This window comes from Thamnophis sirtalis, unplaced genomic scaffold (assembly GCF_051295495.1).
Source record: "Thamnophis sirtalis isolate CommonGarterSnake01/CBP01778 unplaced genomic scaffold, rThaSir2_p1.2 scaffold_4, whole genome shotgun sequence".
NCBI lineage: Eukaryota > Metazoa > Chordata > Lepidosauria > Squamata > Natricidae > Thamnophis > Thamnophis sirtalis.
Window position 1 is genome coordinate 115,462,843 of NW_028261384.1, and position 19,341 is coordinate 115,482,183.

Genomic DNA, 19,341 nt, shown 5'->3' on the forward strand with positions numbered 1-19,341 from the left:
CACACGATTTAGATTCGCTAGAAAGCAGGATCACACAGCTGATCGTCGGAACTACCAGTTCGCCTGAACCGGTAGTAAAAATGCTACTGGTTGGGAGAACCAGTAGTTCCAAAAATCAGCTGTGCGACAATCAGCTGTGCCACGCAATTTCTAAATTGTGTGGCACAGCTGATTGTCGCACAGCTGATTGTCAGAAGAAAACCAGCTGTAAAAAAAATGCTACCGGTTCAGGTGAAATGGTAGCATTTTTTACTACAGATTCAGGTGAAATGGTAGCATTTTTTACTACGGGTTCAGGTGAAACGGTAGCATTTTTTACTACAGATTCAGGTGAAACAGTAGCATTTTTTTACTACAGGTTCAGGTGAAACAATAGTATTTTTTGCTACCAGTTTGGGCAAACCGGTCTGAACTGATGCAAACCAACCAACTAGCCAACCAAGTTTGTCATTCTTTGACCAAAGTTCAATCCTCCCTCTGAACTTTTCTCTGAAAAGCCTAAATTTTCTGGGAAATTAGCAGGATTCCATCAGGCACTTCTTCATCCATGAATCCTCTGAATTTGGCTTAGTCATGCAACTTCTAATGGTGGAAGAGCTCAGCCTGAAACAAGCAGAGTTGTTTCCAGTTGCCACATGCCTTGACCTTTATCTGCAGCTTGAGCACGCAAGACGTAATGTCTTGGCTGAGATTTGTAATCATGGAGAATAATCCCCCCCCCCCCGCCATGCCTGTCCACAGAGAAATAATTTTAAAGACGATGAGCAAGTATGAGATGGACGGGGAGGGCTCCATAACTGAGATAGAACAATCCCCTCACCGCCACATGCTTTGTGGTGGGGCACCTGTTAAATCTGTCAGCAGGGGAAAAAAACAAGATAATTACACAGTTCCCTTGAAGCTAGAGCTATATAATTGGAGCCCTCGCTCTTCTCCTGTGTTTTACAAGGGGCTCAAGACCATGAAGTTCCCAGCTTGGATTCTCCTCCTCCTGAAGATGCTGTTTCCCTCAGCTGCCCAAGGAAGAATACTCCGCTTCGTTACGCTGGTACACAGACTGGGACAATGACAGAGCTAAGAATCCTAGGGTCTCTGGCCAGAGAATGGGAGAAGGCTGGTCAAATCCATCTTGTTTGGCCAAAGATGGTTTTTACCAGCCTTCTCTCATTAAGTTGTCAAACCCATTGTTTTCTCTCAGTCAGGTCAAGCTCGCTGGAATCTGAAGAGCAGAATGCAGCAGCTACAGAGAACATCCTGTTAGAAGACAATGCTGGTCTCTTGGGGTTACTGTTTTCCCCCCCCAAAAAATAGACTGGACAAACATTTGACTGGGATGGTATAAGGTTCCTGCCTTAAGCAGGGAGGTTAGACTAGAAGATCTCTGGAGTTCCTTCCAGTCCTCTAATTCTATGTTCTTTGTTCTGTTTAGCCCAGCCTGTAGCCAGGGATTGGAAATAACTGTTTGATTCTTGGGATGGGTTAATTGGATCTCAGGTGAAAGAGATGGAGATCTAAGTTGTGGACTGTATAGAGTTTGATCTGGTAAACGGGTACCATGTTGATTGGGTTTAATTCCTGTCCAACATTAAAATAGTTCAACAAAAATGTTGTATATTATTACTTTGTCATGTCTCCTCTTAGTCCTAGCTAGTTGCATGAAAAAAAAAGAAAGCAAAAATATCAGTCTTGTGCAAGTGACAGAAGAGAACTGAAATATACTTCAGAAGGATGGGTTTTATAGCAACAGAAGTTCTAATATGCTAGCGTGTGCATGATCTATAATGAGGTCTAGAAGAATGTTTCTCTCTCTCTCTCTCTCTGTGTGTGTGTGTGTGTGTGTGTGCATTTATTTATTTATTTATTTATTTATTTATTTATTTATTTATTATTTTCTAATGCTGACAGAAAACCTACTTCTTAAGAGTCCACTATTATTATCTTTCCATGCCCGTTTAGGATATGGGAGAAGCAATCTTAGTTTGGGAGTATGGTATATCTTGACTCATCAGCAGTATTATAGCTGTATCTTCCTCAGAAAAAAAGAAAATATAGAAAAAAAAGCCAAATTGGGGTGAGGGTGAGAATGTGTCTGACTGTGTCCGTGTAAATGAAAGAGAGAAGTGGATTTAATACAAAAAGAAAAATTATAGTAGGCTCAAGAGGGTTCAAGAGGGTTCTTACCTCTTTTTAAAGTCCATGACTTGTGACACAAAGTACTTTATTATCTTATTTCTGAACATTATGAATGAGCCTAGATATCCGAGGTGGCGCAGTGGTTAAATGCAGCACTGCAGGCTACTGCTAGATCAGCAGTTCAGCGGTTCAAATCTCACCGGCTCAGGGTTGACTCAGCCTTCCATCCTTCCGAGGTGGGTAAAATGAGGACCCAGATTGTTGGGGGCAATATGCTGACTCTCTGTAAACTGCTTAGAGAGGGCTGAAAGCCCTATGAAGCGGTATATAAGTCTACTGCTATTGCTATTGCTATCACAGTCCTCCATTTCTAATTTATGCTCATCTGGCTGTTGATTGCTGGTAGGGAGGTGTTTTGGGCCTTTTGTTTATTACCATGGCTTGCCCTGTCGATATTGGTGGGAGTGTCTTGGAGGTCCTTTGGTTGAGCTGTTCACTGTTAGTTTGCTTGGTAGTTCCTTGCCTGGGGTATATTGCTTACTTCTTGATTGTTGGTCTGATGGTAATCTTGGGGTTAATCTATGCTCATCTGGGTGTTGATTGCTGCCTGGGAGATGTTTTGGTCTTGTTTGTTCCCTTTTTGGATTGTTAATTGTCCCTTTTGCACAGCATGTAGATGTTATTTATGTCTATGTGTCTATTGATTGCTGATTTGTCAGAATGCCCAGGTTTCCAGGAATTCTCTAGCATTTTTGAACTTCGTTGTAGGATGGTCATGGTTTCCCAGTTGAACTCTGTCTATACTAGGGGTGTCAAACTCACATAGTCACAGTGTCATCATATGACATATCATTTTCCCCAGAGGTGGGTTGCCAATTTCTTTATTACTGGTTCAGGCATGTTCTCACGTGCACTCATGCATGCTCATGATACTTCTGCACAGAAGCATTGAGGTGGGCAGGCGGAGCCTCCCGCCACTGCTACTACCAGTTCAGCCGATCCGGGCTGAACTGGCACCAACCTACCTCTGATTTTCCCCTTCGCTAAACCAGGCATGAGCATGACCAGTACGTTAAGCACCCGGCCTGTGGGCCACGAGTTTGACAGCCCTGGTCTATATGTTGTGAAACTAAAGATTTTTCATCCTGTCTTCTGACTGACTGATGTTCATGGATTTGCTTGGCTAGTCTTTTGCCTGTTTGTTCTACATAGTGGCTCTTGCAGTCCTTACATATTATATTGTAATTGACTCCTGTTTTTTTCCTCTGGGCTGCTGGGTCTTTTGGTTTACTTAGGATGTTTTGGAGGGCTTTAGTTGGTTTGTGTACTACATCAATGCCACGTGGTTGTAAAAATCTATTGGTGGTTTCTGAGATGTTTTTGATGTATGGCAGTGTTATTCTTTTTGTGACATGTTGGTTGTGCTATATTGGGTTGACTGCTCAGTCCCATTTTGATGAAGTTGCAGATTATTACAGAGATATAGACATAAACATCTACATACTGTGCAAAAGGGACAATTAACAGGCCAAAAATGGAACAAAAAGACCAAAACACTTCTCCTGCAGCAACCAACACCCAGATGAGCATAGATTAACCACAAGATTAACATCAGACCAACAATCAAGAAGTAAACAATACCCCAGGCAAGGAACTACCAAGCAAGCTAACAGTGAACAGCCCAATCAAAGAATCACCAAGACCACTCTCACCAACTTGATAGGGCCATCCACTAGAATTGAGGGCAAACCCCGCTCCCTACTAGCACTGGTGATGTTACCTAATTTGGGTATTGAAATGTCTGCAAGAAAAGAACTCAGAGAGTACCAGGAATTCTTCATTTCATTCCTGAGCTACTAATCTTCTCCTTTATCTTCTAGGTGGGTTTGTACAAGTTGTTATGTTAGGCTAAAAAGTTGGATAACTTGTGATTGGAATTTTAGCTTTGGCATGTGTAAACTAGCCCGTTCATCCTAAACTATAACTGATTTGACTGATTTGGGTATCCTATGTTGGATGAGCAGAGTAATGGGGCTTTACTGACTCTGCTTTAAGGTAGTTATGTAGTTAACCCTCCTTAGAGCCAAAGACAAATTACTTGGTTGTTTATAATTGCCAATCTTGCAACTCTTCCTTTCTCAGGTTTATCGCCATGGTGACCGATCTCCCCTCAGCACCTACCCTACAGATCCCCACAAAGCAGCAGCCTGGCCACATGGTTTCCAGCAGCTGAGTGAGGTACATTCAGGGGCGAATTTTAATTATTGTTATGGCAGCCTGTGCCAGAATGCAGAAGAAGGGGCAAAAATGACAATCCTCGCTTGGTGCCAGCTGAAGCCTGTCCTACATAACATCTGCCTGCCCCAGGTCTTTGACTCGATAAGTGGATAAAAATGCTGAATGCAGTCTAAATATTTGGCAACTTTTCGACCCACCATAATAATACTAGTAGTAGTTTCCTGGAAGTAACCTTATAAAGTATCCTGTTGCCAGCAATTGCCTGTGCAGGAACTAGATAAACATTCTTGAAGGCAGCTATAAATCTTACGACAATGCAGGAATGCATAAGCTAAGGAATAACAAACAAATGCTTCAGAAGCTTAAATTCCTCGCAGACAAATCCAAGAAGCAGAGTAATGCCAGGTCTTGTATCACACCAGAGGTCAGCCAAGAAATCAAGTTTGCGCATATTCAGGCTGTTATTCGGTTTATATCTTACTCTGCAGCCCCAAAGCAAGCCTATTTCGGAGGGTAATATTTTAATATTTGCTTTTTCCTTGTTTAGGTGGGCATTTTGCAACAGAAGGCTCTGGGGAAATTCCTCCGGGAGAGATATGCTGGATTTTTGAGCCCTTCCTACAAACCACAAGAAGTAATCTTTTTTTAATAACACATTGGTCAACATAATTCAGTTCCTTTGAATTCCCGAGGCAGCAAACAAACTGGATGAAACTATAAACAGGGGAAGACAAATAATAATTAAAAATAAATAGCAACAACTAGTGAATCCAAGCCCTGACCACAATCTTGCCCAGACTTTTTAGTTTGGGGGTGGGTATCTTTGGCTGAATCTGTGAAAACCAACACTTCTTAATCTAAGACCAACATTTCTCGAAAAGTCATTTTAAAAATAGTGAGGAAACCTCCCAAATGTTTCTCCCTTGCTCAAGTTGCCACAGGTTGTCAATAATGGTATTTGCAGAAAATCCTCTATTAAGGTAAATTTGTAGATTAAGATCAAATTAATGGAATAGAGTAACCAGTATATATGGGTGAGTACATACATATGGGCTGTAAGGGACTGTTTTACCGCTCCTTTTCAAATAAAACCTAAATAGTTTAGCCAGCATTGGTCTCTTTCCTAGTTACATTTATCAATGCAGAATGAAGATTGGCTTATTAATAGTTCTTAACTTGCATTCAGAAATGCTGTACAATTAAGTAATACAGGCAAGGGAAGTTTTAAATGCATGCAACAAACACATAGTGTGGGGTACAGATAATCCTCCACTTATGACTGTAATTGAGCCTGGCAATTATGGTCATAAATCATGGCAGTTGTAAGGCAGGATATCACACAACCAAGGCAATTTTATGACCTTTCAGTACTGCATGCTCAGTTCTGGAAAAAACAATGCTTCTGTGCATGTGTAGCAGCAAAAATCATGATGGTGGTGCCTGTAGAACCAGTTTGGGGGTGTGGCAGGCTGCGATACTACCTATGTGGTAGTGAACTGGTCCGAACCGGTAGGAACCCACTTCTCCACATGGCCACAGAACACTGCAAACTGACAAAAATGGTTGCCAACACCCAAAATGCAGTCACATGACTAAAGAGGGGGAAAGGACTGTCCATCCATATTTTGGAATATGCCTTGTAAATAGATTTTGGTGGGTCTGTTCTAATTTTGAACAGTCTCTTAGTGACCAATGATAAGTCCAGGGCTGCCTATAGTGGTTAAGGAGTCAGACTAACATGGGAAAACTCCCTTTGTAGTTCACTCCATTCAGACCAGGGGTTGGTTGCTGCCGATTTTAGTATTGGTTTGCTTTGCGTGTGTTTTGTACATGCTACATACGTTTGAACAGTTCAATGTAAATTGTTCTTTGCACATACACAGAACAATTTACAGTGAAGTGCGCACACACAGTCACCACAAAACAATATGGCGGCGAGATCAGCAGCAGTGAGGATACCGATTTGGGGGCGTGGCAAGCCTGGGGCACTACCGGTTCTGCAACCTAGGCAAAGGTCAGCCGAACCAGGCCAAATCGGGAGCAACCCATCTCTGGTTCAGACATGGAAGATAAGTGGGCAATCTGGGGCCAGACACTCTCGGTCAGCTCAACCAATTTCACAGCGTTATTGAAGGAAGAAATAGGAGGGAGCACTAGTGATGTATGCTGCCTTGAGGTACTGTACCAAAGAATTTAACTAATAACATATTTGAATATTGCTAATATCCTACAGCGACTACAGTTATAATAAGCCAGCAATAGTCATTTCTTAAATTAAGGCACACATACAGGTAGTCCTTGACTTATAATCATTCATTTAACAAGCTATTCAAAGTTACAACATGGCTGGAAAAATGGATTTATGAAAAAAACTCTTGCATTTGCAATTGTCCCTGTGTCCCTGTGGTTACGTGATCAAAATTTGGGTGCTTGTCATCCAGTATATATTTTTGAAAGTTGTAGCATCCCGGGGTTATACGTTTACCATCGTGATCTTCCCAGGGGACTTCCAAAAAATGAAATCAATGAGGAAAACCATATTCATGTGATTTACTTAACAGCCACAGCAAAAAAAGGTCGTAAAAATCTGGCATAACTCAAGTGAGCCTTCATCACTTAGCCACAAAGTTTTCAGTCCCAATTGTGGTTATAAATTGAAGGCAAGCTTGGTCCTACCATCCCCGCTAGTTCTGTGGAGGAAGAAATTGTGTCCCCCAAGAAAGGCTACACTAATATGTAAAATGTCAATGGTTTGGTCACCTTGTGGCCAATAGAGGTAACTCACTGCATGGTTATCCACTGTTTCAGATCTACGTCCGCAGCACCGATTATGATCGCACCATCATGAGTGCCCAAGCCAACCTGATGGGACTCTATCCAAATTCACATCCAGAGATTCCTTGGAAACCTGTTCCCATCCACACTGTGCCTACTAAGTATGACAAAGTAAGTGAACACAAGCCGTATGTGGTCCATTAAATGTTTTTCCTCCCTGTTTATATGGCTGCTCATGACACATTGTAAGGAACAGTTCAGTGAAATGACATGTGGAGCAGTAGAACATTAATTTGCAACAACAAAAAGTATAAATATGTAACTTCATAAATTTGTGGTATGATTGTTTAAAAAATAATTATAATATGGATTACAAGATATGTATCCAAAACTTGGTGAATGGGTAACAGCTTTGAGTACCATTTGCTAACTGAAAGGTTCCCTAGAAATAAAATACTCAATTTATGAGTATAGTTCTGGGATGGGTACTAACCTCTTCTATAGAAGAGGTTCCACAAATCTACAGTGCCATTTATAACCGGTTCCAGCTCCCTCCCCCCGCCCGTCCGCTCATCATCAAGATGAAGAGCGAGAGGAGGAATTCTGGGAGTTGAAGTCCACAAGTCTTAAAGCTGTCAAGTTTGAACACCACTGGGGATTTTTTCTAAAGGTTTAGGGGTGCAAGGGTCTTGTAACATGACAATTTTAAGACTTGCACACTTCAATGCCAGAGTTCCTGAGCCAACATGACTGGAGGAGGAATTCTGGGATTGAAGTTCACAAGTCTTAAAGCTGTCAAGTTTGAACACCTCTGAGGTTTTTTTTTCTAAAGGGTTAGGGGTGCAAGGGTTTTGTAACTTGACAGCTTTAAGGCTTGCATGCTTCAAATGCCAGAGTTCCTGAGCCAACATTTTGGTTGCTAAGCAAGAGCGTTGTTAAGTGAGTTTCACCACATTTTACAAGTTGGCCACACCCACCCAGTCACATGGCCAGCAAGCCACTCCCACAAAGCAGGCCATACCTACAGAAGAGGTTCTAAAAAAGTTTGAAACCTACTACTGGTATAGCTGAACCCCAAATTTCCACTGCTAAGCAAGGCAGTGAGTTTTTAATGAACTTTTTTGCCATGATTGTTAAGCAGTTTACTGTGGTTGTTAAGTGAATCTTGCAGTTGTTAAGGGAAACTGATTTTCTTCATTGACTGCTTGTCAAAAGCTCCCTAGGAAGGTTGCAAACGATAGTCCAAGAACTGCAGGACACTGCTACCACCGTGAATATATGCCAGTTACCCAACACCAGAAGTTTCATCATGTGAGTGTGGGAATGCAGCAGCGGTCATAAGTGTGAGAACTGGTCATAAGTCACTTTCATAAGTGCCATTGTAATTTTGAAAAACCATTAAACAAATAGTTTTAAATTGAGGACTACCTTCAAACATTTTCAGTATACTTTTGACAGTTGGGGTGAACCTGGTCAGTGCCACATATGGAAAGAATATACTATTTTAGAATATGCCCTGCTAGTGACATTGGGACAGTCAGTTTTTCTTACCCTAATCTTCTTCATAAGAATTTTCTTTTGGAGAATAACAGGAGGATGAGGATAAAGCACTATGTATTATATACTGCTTGGGCAGTGATGGGATTCAAATATTTTTACTCCAGGCTCTGTGGGCATGGCTTGGTGGGCATAGCATGGCTTGGTGGGCGTGTCAAGGGAAGGATATTGCAAAATCTCCATTCTCTCCCTACTCCAGGGGAAGGTTACTGCAAAATCCCTCTTTCCTCCCGATCAGCTGGGATTTGGGAGGCAGAGAATAGATGAGAGTGGGGCCAGTCAGAGGTGGTATTTACCGGTTCTACGATCTACTCAAAACTCCCACTACCAGTTTTCTAGAACTGGTCAGAACCTGTTGAATACCACTGGTGTGCTTGAGTCTCCTATATGAACCACAGGACATAAATTTAACAATAAGCAAACAAAATGGATAAGGATAAACTGGAATTTTGTGCATTCTTTTTTTTCTTGGCCCTAAAGTATCCCAGGGGCATTATTTTTCTAAAGAATCAAAAACAGGGTTATGTAGACAATTCGTTCCACCTGGAATCAAACATTGGCTTATCATAAAAGAGAGTTATAGCAGTGCAATAAAGGGGTTTTTAAAAAAATAATGAAAGAAATGCAGATCACAGAGAGATTTAATTCTCCTACACTGCTTCTGTAGCAGCGATCTCTCAGCCATTATTCCAACATATATTTTAATTAGAATTTAGGGAAACCTGCTTCAGTAGACGCACAACCTGTTAGCTTTCTCATTATTTGGATTCAGGAATATCTGCAGAGAAGTTGACAATTATCAAGCTCCTGCATATGCAACATACATAAAAAGATGTGGGGTTTAATTGCCTGGTCCGGGTGTATATACATCCTCTGCATGTATTGCTCAGGAGTAGAAAAATGAAAAATAAAATAAGGCCATCTTTTACACTTATTATTTGCACATACAGTATTTCACATTTTTGACCTTAGAGTGCTTGTTGACTAAAAAATAATTTTAGACCAGTTACTACTTATGTGTTCACTTTAGGGTTTGAAGAAACAGAATGAACACTAAATAGAGGGACTAACAATAAAAAGAACAAATGAATAAATATATGCAATTTGCATCACATGAAAAAAAATATTCAGAGGTGTATCTTCTCTTTTAGAACGTTTAAATATGGTAATCCTAGTTTTAATATTGTAATTTTGCTTATTTTTATATTGTTTATGCTTGCAAAGTCTTGCAAGCATAAACAATATAAAAATAAGCAAAATTACAATATAGTCTTGCAAATTATGAAGGTAAATTATAAATGTATGGGAACAAAGTTCTCATCTACTTATTTCTTGAAAGTGTTTTTTTGTTGTAGGCTGTGATGGAGAACTTATGACACATGTGCCAGAGATGGCACTCTGCAGAGCTCTCTGTGTGGGCACGTGTGCCATCGCCAGCTGCTCTTCTGTTTCTGGCACTGGTCTTCACGGACGCTGGAGTACCAGAAAACGGCCTGAAAAATGCCCCAAAACAGGCTGGTTTTTGGACCATTTTCAGTCCATCTTCCGGGCTGTTTTAAGGCCATTTTTGGGAGGTTTTCATTTCATTTTTGGGGTTGAAAACAGCCCCAAAACAGCCTGAGAACAGCCCAAAAAATGGCCTGAAAATGGCCAAAAAAGGCATGTGCGTGCTGGCCAGCTGGTCTTTGGGTTTGTGGTACTCCAGAACACGCACACGCACATGCATTTCTGTTTGGGCACTCGATGCCGAAAAGGTTCACCATCACTGTTGTAGGTGATCTCATAGGGACACAGTGGCTCAGTGGCTAAGACTTGTTGATCAGAAAGGTCGGCAGTTCGAATCCCTCGTGCCGCGTAATGGAGTGAGCTCCCGTTACTTGTTCCAGTTTCTGCCAACCTAGCAGTTCGAAAGCACGTAAAAATGCAAGTAGAAAAATAGAGACTATTCCAATGGGAAGGCAACAGTCTTCCATGTGGCTTTGGTGTTTAGTCATGCCGGCCACATGACCACAGAGACATCTTTGGACAGCGCTGGCTCTTTGGCTTTGAAACAGAGATGAGCACTGCCCCCTAGAGTCAGGAATGACTAGCACACATGTGTGAGGAGAATCTTTACCTTTACCTAGGTGACCTAGGTACTTCTCCTCTGGTTATTTTACTACGTTTTCTTTGCTATCCTACTATAAGTGCATTTTTGTACGATTCCAGTCTCTGCTAGGTATTTATTCTGCTCCATAGAACTTGGGTAGACTCTCGTCCCTTAAGCCTACTTAATTTATCTTCAGCTCTGCATGGTTTTTTTAATAGCTATTGAATCTATTGCTAGCACAAAATTACTACAACAGTAAAACCTTAATAAGGTTTTAAATGGGCACAAAGCATGTATTTGATTTTGGCAATTGCAAATCTGCCATTCAAATCTTTATATTGGAAATAAATTATGAACTGAACGAATGAACGAACCTGTGAAAGATTTAGTAGTAACAGGTAGTCCTCAACTTATAACAGTTTGTTTAGTGACCTTTCAAATTTACGGCACTGAAAAAAGTGATTTATTATGACCCCTTTCCACCATTATGACTTTTGCATCATCCCCATGATCATGTGATCAAAATTCAGATGCTTAGCAAATAGTTTATACTTACAACCGTTGCAGTCTCACAGAATCATGGGATCACCTTTGTGACCTTCTGACAAGCAAAGTCAATGGGGAAGCCAGATTCACTTAACAACCGGCTTACTAACTTAATAACTGTAGCGATTCACTTAACAACTGTGGCAAGAAAGGTCATAAAAAGGGGCAAGACTCACTTAACAAATATTAACAACGCAAAATTTGGCCTCAGTTATGGTCCTAAGTTAAGGACCATATTTGTATTTTGTCCAAGCATCTGATTTCTTTAACAGTGAAGTACAACCCAATAGTTTCAGCCTGGGACAAATGATCTAATTGTCTATATTCCCTACTTCTGTTCCCAGCTTTTAAAACCACCAACCAGAACCTGCCAACGATATCAACAATTGATGGAAGAGACTATTCATTTGCCAAGCTATCAAGCTAAATTGAGAGAATGGAAGGTATGGTGGAATAGGGCTAAGAAAAAGGAGAATAATTTAAATCTGAATTCTAGAAGTAGGATTCCCCACAATCCAAAATTGAAAAAGATGTTGCTGAGTGGTAAAGACAATCTAATCTTCTACGTGTTGTAGGAAAGGTAAATTTGTAGAATATCCATTATCACCAACATTTTTTGCTCATGAAAAGTGATAATGTTTTCATACCATTTTAATTGTCCCAGTTTTCCCCCAAGGAATCATTAAAATTATTATGATTCACTTCCTTGATTACCCACACAGTTGTAGTCTCTGAATTTCCTTGAGAGTCTGAATATCAAGTCAGTGTGCTATTTTATGAACATGTGCTGAAAATCAAAGTCTGGAAGAGATCTTCAGAATACATTTACATACGCTCAAGAATCAGTCAGCCAGTCAGTCAATCAATAAACCATTTCCCTGTCCAACATGGTCTAAATAAATTATTGCATACCTATACAATATGCTCCAAGTCTTCACTAGCCAAAACAGATTCTCCCGGCCATCCACTTCAATATTAAGTCTAGACACTTTGGCTGTAATTAGGCTTTTTAAAAATCATGGTAGACAAAGCAAATGGGTTGTCTTCTGTGTAGTTGAAATCTTGCAACCCATTAAGCATAGTTTAACAAAATATAATTAATATTTCATTTAACATGTTATGTCCAAACAAACTATATTATGCTTAATATAATATATGTTTCCTAAAATATGGCACGATAATGTTTGGATTCCCTAAACAAATTGGGAAACAAATTATCCAAGTTCATTTTAGCCTAATTTTGCATGTTGTATAAACTATGCTTGTAAGTACTTGATTTTTGAAAAAGACAAGGCAACATCAGATATTGCTGAATTAAAGTATTTAATAGGCTGGAAACAGTAAGGAATCCTGGGACTTGTAGTTCAATAATATGTGAAGGACCCACAAATCATTTAATACTGATTAAAATGCTTTTATTTCACCTCTTATCTGGATGGTTCCATAGTGGCCTGAAAAATAAGAACAAATAAAAATCCAAAGCATATGTAATAACAAAACAAATGCAAGACATATTAACAGTGGCCAAAATATAAAACTATAGCAATACAGTGAAACTTCAGTTTATGGACTCCTGTGTAGTAGACCAAAGGATATCTTGAAATAACAGTCAAGTCTATGGCATCTGAAATACTCCAGACAAGACAGTTAAATATAACAGTACATTAATTGTAATTAATTTGCAATTATTTGGATCATTTGACCTTGAATGACAACAATTCTATCATTCATCAATTCTGAAACAAACTGATCTATTTTACATCAGCCTATAACAACATTTTTATGCAGATGTCATTTCCATTAATTTTAACACTTATTAATAACAAATGGAGTTAGTTATTTGTAAATGAGTCTCTGGGTACCAAACAACAAAACAGCATGGAATAGAAATAATAAAAATCTAAGAAAAGCAATATCTTAAAAAGTGCACATGCTAATTTGCATCATTTGTATAGTCGTGTTATAATACAGGCTGATATAGTGTGTTATTTAACAGGCATTTAGGAATGAAAAAATACATCTTCATCAACTCTTTCATTATATTTAAGTCTCCCTTTATTTGAAATAGTTGCCAATGTCATCTTAGATGGAACCATTTAAAAGAAAACATCTTTTTTTATCAGGAACTATTCGATGAGATTAGTGATTGGTTTGCAAGAGAAGAGTTTTAGTTTGGCAATAAGACGATTTAATGTTAAGCTTTCTAAAGGGAGAAAAGTTTCTTTTGAGCCATCAGAAATAATCAGTACTAATTTACAAATGGCTTATCCCAGATGGGATACAGGACAGGGCTTGAGTAGGACTACTTCAGTGAGAAATTGCTTAATATAAAGTTTACTTGTTGAAAAAAACATTTCCAGATTTTAAGTGCTTCATAGCACAATTGTAATATCTCAAATAAGGATAACAGTGTGTATTTTGATTAGGCTGTATAAAAATCTACAAAACTATTAAGTGCATCAATCCTAAGACCCAGATATGATTTAGTGGTTTTTGAAATTAACCTCTGTTACTGCTACAGGGAGAGGAACCTCTGCTAGGCAGATCTAAGTTTGGGAAAACAATCATAACTTCTAAATTACTTTGACCTAAACAGTTCACGTCTGCTTAGGTTCACCCTGAAGATCTGCAATGAATGAGAATAAGACTGCAGGGTTAGTTGAGACAGAAATAATTGAGCCCAATAAATCTTGAGTATTTTAGTCAACTATTTCTGTTTTCCTCTCTTGCAGGGCTTTATGGAAAAGATGGCTAATTATACAGGGTTTAAATCTGAGCAGCTGAGCCTGAGAGGCCTCTGGAAGGTGCATGACACACTCTTTTGCCAGGTAAGATGCAGCATTACAGATAGTCCTCAACTTACCACCATTTGTTTAGCGACCATTCAAAGTTAGAACTGAAAAAAATTACAGCCGTTCTTTACACTTACAACCATTGTAACATCCCCATGGTCACATGATCAAAATTTGGGCGTTTGACAATTGACATATGCTTACAAAGTTTGCAATGCTCTACGGTCATGTGACCACCTTTTGCAACCCTTCCCAAAAGGCTTACAATGAGCGATGTCAATGGAGGCAGTCAGATTTCCTTAACACCTGTGTGATTCACTCAACAACTGCAGTGATTCACTTAACAAATGGCAAAAGAAAAGGTTCTGAAATTGGGAGCAACTCACTGAATCAGTCCCTTAGAAGAGGGCTCTCCAAATTTGGCAACATTAAGACTTTTGGGCTTCAACTCCCAGAATTGCTCAGCGTACATAGCTGAGTATTTCACATACCACGGCTGGCTGAGGAACTCAGGAAGTTGAAGTCCGCAACTCATAAAGTTGCCAAGTTTGGAGGCCCCTGCCTTAAAAAAGTTTGGTTCCAATTGTGATTGTAAGTTGAGAATTACCTGTGTATCATAGCAAGATCACCATTTAATTAGAAAACTTCTCTCCCCCCCCCCCCCCCCGCATTTTCCACACAGAAAACCCATAACATGACTTTGCCTAGCTGGGCTACACCGCAAGTTCTGGCAACTCTCTCGGAGATAGAAGTGTTTAATATTGAAGCGCATGTGGGGATGCATGCTGCCCAGGAGAAAGCTCGATTCATTGGAGGTACAATTAAATTTGAATTATTTGCTCTGTTTGGAATCAGGACCTAGAAGTCTACAGTAATTGTCTCTAATGTGCTCTTTTTTTTTTTCAAAAGGCAACTGGGCTTCGTTTTTTTTTTTTTCCTTGAGAAAGAAGAAGAAAACATTTTGTTTCTCATTCAAGAAGCTTCATCAGTTCTGATGGCTGGGAGAGGGAAGAACTGATGAAGCCTCTTGAATAAGAAGCAAAATGTTTTCTTCTACTACTTCAAGAGGGGGAAAACAGTCCAGTTCTCCACCTTTGAGATAACTATGACTTGGATGACTGAGAATCTCCATAGATACGTACAGTAGCCCTTGACTTACAACAATCCATTTAGTGACCATTCAAAGTTACATAACTGAAAAAGTGATTCATTTTTCATACTTACAACTGTTGCAGCAACCTCATGGTTGGGTGATCAGAATTCAGACACTTGGCAACTGAGTTATATTTATAATGGTTGCAATGTCCTGGGATCACAGGATCATCCTTTGTGACCTTCTGACAAGCAAAGTCAATGGGTTAACCAGACTCATTTAACAACCATGTTACTAACTTAACATTTGCAATTATTCACTTAATAACTATGGCAAGAAAGGTCGTAAAATGGGGCAAAACTCACTTAACAAATGTCTGACTTAGCAATATAAATTTTCAGCTCAGTTATGGTCGTACTTAGAAGACTAACTGTATGGTAAATTCTATAATACTAAGTTAAAAAGTAAACATAGGACAGTTTGACCGAAAATGACTGAAAGTACAAAGTATGTAGCAGCTTGGAAGTCTTTTTATTTCTTCTTTTCTTTCTTTCTTTCTTTCTTTCTTTCTTTCTTTCTTTCTTTCTCTCTCTCTCTCTCTCTCTTTCTTTCTTTCTTTCTTTCTTTTCCTGTCTGCCTATCTGTCTGATTTAAATTTTTATACCACCCATCTCCCCTAAAGTGACTCTTAGCCATGTAAACTTACCACATTTCCCCATTAGCAATCTGTAGAATGATGCTAGCAGCTTGCATAATTGTGTCAAATGAGAGGTTTTCTATCCTTGGTTGAATGATGCCATAGCGATGCTATTATTTACTAGCAGGGAGTAGCGTAAAATTCCTTCACACTTCAATCGCATTGGGAATTCTGCATTTCAGGGTCCAGCAACTAGACAAGTTAGCTTGATAGCGCCACCATGTGGCAGAAATTGCTGTTTCACATGCCAAAACAAAGCCAGTGCTGGAGTGAGAGCAGGACCCCTTCAACTTCCTTTCTAAGCCTTTAGTATATTTTCTGATACAACACTGTGCAGCTCCTCTCTACTTGGTACTTTTCAGTCTTGTGCTTTTCTGAATGTCAAGACACATTTCAGTATATTATCTATCAGCATATTTTCCTCTCTGCAGGGTTGCTGCTGGGTGCTATTTTGAGCAACTTTTCCAAAATGGTGTGCCAGGACCTGCCTCTTAAGATGATAATGTATTCTGCTGTAAGTTCTCCTATTCCTTAAAATTGCAAAGATCCACTTTGGAAAATGGGACAGTCCAGAGAATTTAGAGCCATCTTTCCCTCTCTGCAGCTATCATTATCTGCAGCACAGTATTGGTTTTTGGGCAGAATTTGATTGTTTTTCTATAATCTTGAGAAACCTAGCTGCTGCCTTGCAGGGGTGCTATTATGGCAAAATTTCAGGGCTTACCAGAAAAAGATGGAGCCTCACCTCCCGCCTGCCCCAGCTGAGTAAACATCTTATTTCAAAATAAGCAAAACGATAGATCAAATCCAGTCATGCTTCCTGATATAGGTGATTGAATATTTACCCATTCCTTGGTTTATTTCAAATCTATCTGCCTACCTACGTCACCCTGGTGATTTGGGGCAGGTGCCCTGTTTCCCTGAAAATAAGACCTCCCCCGATAATAAGCAGTCAGGATTTTGAGCGCATGTGCTAAAATAAGCCCTGCCTGAAAATATTGCAGCACAGCAGTAGCAAGGGTGGATTCCGGCTTCTGTTACTGCTGGTTCACTCAGGGACGCACTTTGTTCACACACACACTTGATGTGTGCTACGTGCGCATGCACAGTAGTAAAAAAATTGCTTCTGCGCATGCTCAGAAGCAAAAAACAAGATGTCGGCACCTATGGCGCCGCCAATAGAACCAGTTCAGAGGTGTGGCCGGCCGAGTTACTACCTACTCAGACGAACCGGTAGGAGCTCACCTCTGAGCAGTAACCATGAGGTGACCATGCTCGCCGCCTCCTGCACCTCAAAAATAATAAGACCTCCTTGAAAATAAGGCGAAGCGCTTATTTCGGGGGTCAAAAGAAAATAAGACCCTATCTTATTTTCGGGGAAACACGGTAACATAAACAAGCAAAAAGAGGAAAATAGCTATAATTTCCAATGAAAGAAACAAAACTGAATAAGCAGAAGTTACTATTTAAAAACAAAACTTTATCTGGACTTAAAATACCTTTCTTCACTTTAAAAACACCTTTCCTTCCATGGGACCCTGGCACTTTTACTCCAATATCCTGCCCTGGTGGTATAGAGAGTGCAATTTGATATGCCAAGTTTTATCAAAGAATAAAGATAAGGGTAGGAAGGAAGTCATGGACGCGAGAAGCATGGGAAGAAGGAATATTCTGGTCTATTCCAATATGTTAATGGCATAGTAATTGTTTCTGCTTGTTTTCTTTAGCACGACAGCACCCTGATTGCTCTGCAGGCAGCCCTCGGGGTTTACAGTGGCCGCCCACCACCCTATGCAGCTTGTCATGGATTTGAATTCTACCAAGAAAGTAACAAGTAAGTTTAACAAAAGAAGGGTGGGCAGGTCTCGCTTTTGCAAGTGCCAAGATGCAGACATGGTTCATTGCTCTCCGCCATGTTCAGGACAATAAGCTTAAAAGGTTGAGCACATACAAAGCCTTGTAAATACTGAACCATAGGATCTAAGGTTGGGCAGATCACCTGGTGTTAATTTGACAAACCAGAAGCATATCTTCAGCTTGCAAAGATGTCCAGATAGGGCATTTAAAGGAGCTTAACTGGTCAGTATCCTACACACGAAAAAGATGGTTTAACTTTTGCCTTTACGTAATTATATGGTTCACTGAAGTATGTTAAAATGGAAATTTTTGCACAACCTGAACTCGAGAAGGTATTAAGATTCTAGACAAAGCTCATTTCCATTTTGTCATTTCATTTTGCTCTTTCCTTTCTTACAGTATCTTTTCCGAGCCAGACTTTGCATCACTTTCAAAACCATTTCCTTGCAGCAGAGCTGGCTGCCTTCAAACAACCTGTCAGCAAATTTAGTTGCTGATGCATTAGTCAGACTATAGCATCACGATAGAGAGGCTGAGGTGGCAGAACCTGAATCTTTTCAAGGATTGTGCAGCAGCAAATAAATATATCTTTTGGCAGATACGCAAGGAGGTAAAGCAGGTTCCAGAGCGATGTTAAAACTTTTAAAATTTTCACATTTCAGCTCTTTCAGCGTTGCCATGTTCTACCGCAACAGGAGTGACCAGAGGCCCCATATCCTACCTCTGCCTGGCTGCCCCACACCTTGCCCATTGCCACTGTTCATCCACCTCACCCGTACAGCTGTCCCAGAGGACTGGGATACTGAATGCCAAAACCCTCAGAGCGGTCCAGGTAATGAGGTCATCATCTTCCCCCTCCCCTCTTAGCACAGAGCTAGTTAATCGAAACTTTTAAGCCTGATCTGATATTCTATTTGCAGGGCGTGCTGTGATCGCCCTGGCTGCAGCAGTAGGTGTGCTGAGTGTGGCACTGCTTGGCATGGGTGCCTTGTATTGGAGGAGGTGATAATGAAGATAAGCTGATTTGGCAACCATCCAAACCCCATGGAGCAAGAAGCAAACTGCCTTTTTGTATTTTTTTAAAAAAATGTGGTGCAATGCAGCCATCTCAGCTAGCATTCTAATTGGGAGAATGTGACAAAAGAGGGGAGCTGACAAAGACTTTGTGCCAGGCAGTTCCTCACCAACTACTTGGAGGTCAATGCCAGCAGGAAATTCAGCACAGGATGTTACTAGGAAAAGGAATGCAAAGCGCTTAGCTGAAATGCCAGTGTTAAATCTATGGCACAACCGTGTTAGATTTTAGCTCATAAACTACATGTCCTGCACTCAAAATTCCTAGATGCTTCCTCCTTTTAGCAGGTTTGAGTGTCCAACCCAATTAAGGTCACTGAAATACACTGCATCAGATTGATAAAGGAATATTGTCCCCACTTATTTCTCCCCGTCACACCCAATATTCCATAAGCTCTGTACTAAACACAGGGATGGCTTCATTATGTCATTCCTGTTCCCACTCAACACTGCACTCAGTAGTTTGAGAAAGTTGCCTTGGCCAAAAGAT

At 40.2% G+C, this 19,341-nt stretch overlaps 1 protein-coding gene across 1 annotated transcript; it reads left to right on the forward strand.

Annotated features, from left to right (window-relative positions):
- Positions 1-961: 961 nt before the first annotated feature.
- LOC106540723 (testicular acid phosphatase homolog) lies at positions 962-18,783 on the forward strand. The gene is made up of 11 exons (XM_087714665.1): positions 962-1,048; positions 4,276-4,371; positions 4,919-5,005; positions 7,180-7,317; positions 11,683-11,781; positions 14,071-14,166; positions 14,813-14,945; positions 16,352-16,434; positions 17,648-17,754; positions 18,440-18,609; positions 18,698-18,783. The coding sequence occupies exons 1-11, from the start codon at positions 962-964 to the stop codon at positions 18,781-18,783; spliced, it is 1,182 nt and encodes a 393-aa protein (XP_087570791.1).
- Positions 18,784-19,341: the final 558 nt, after the last annotated feature.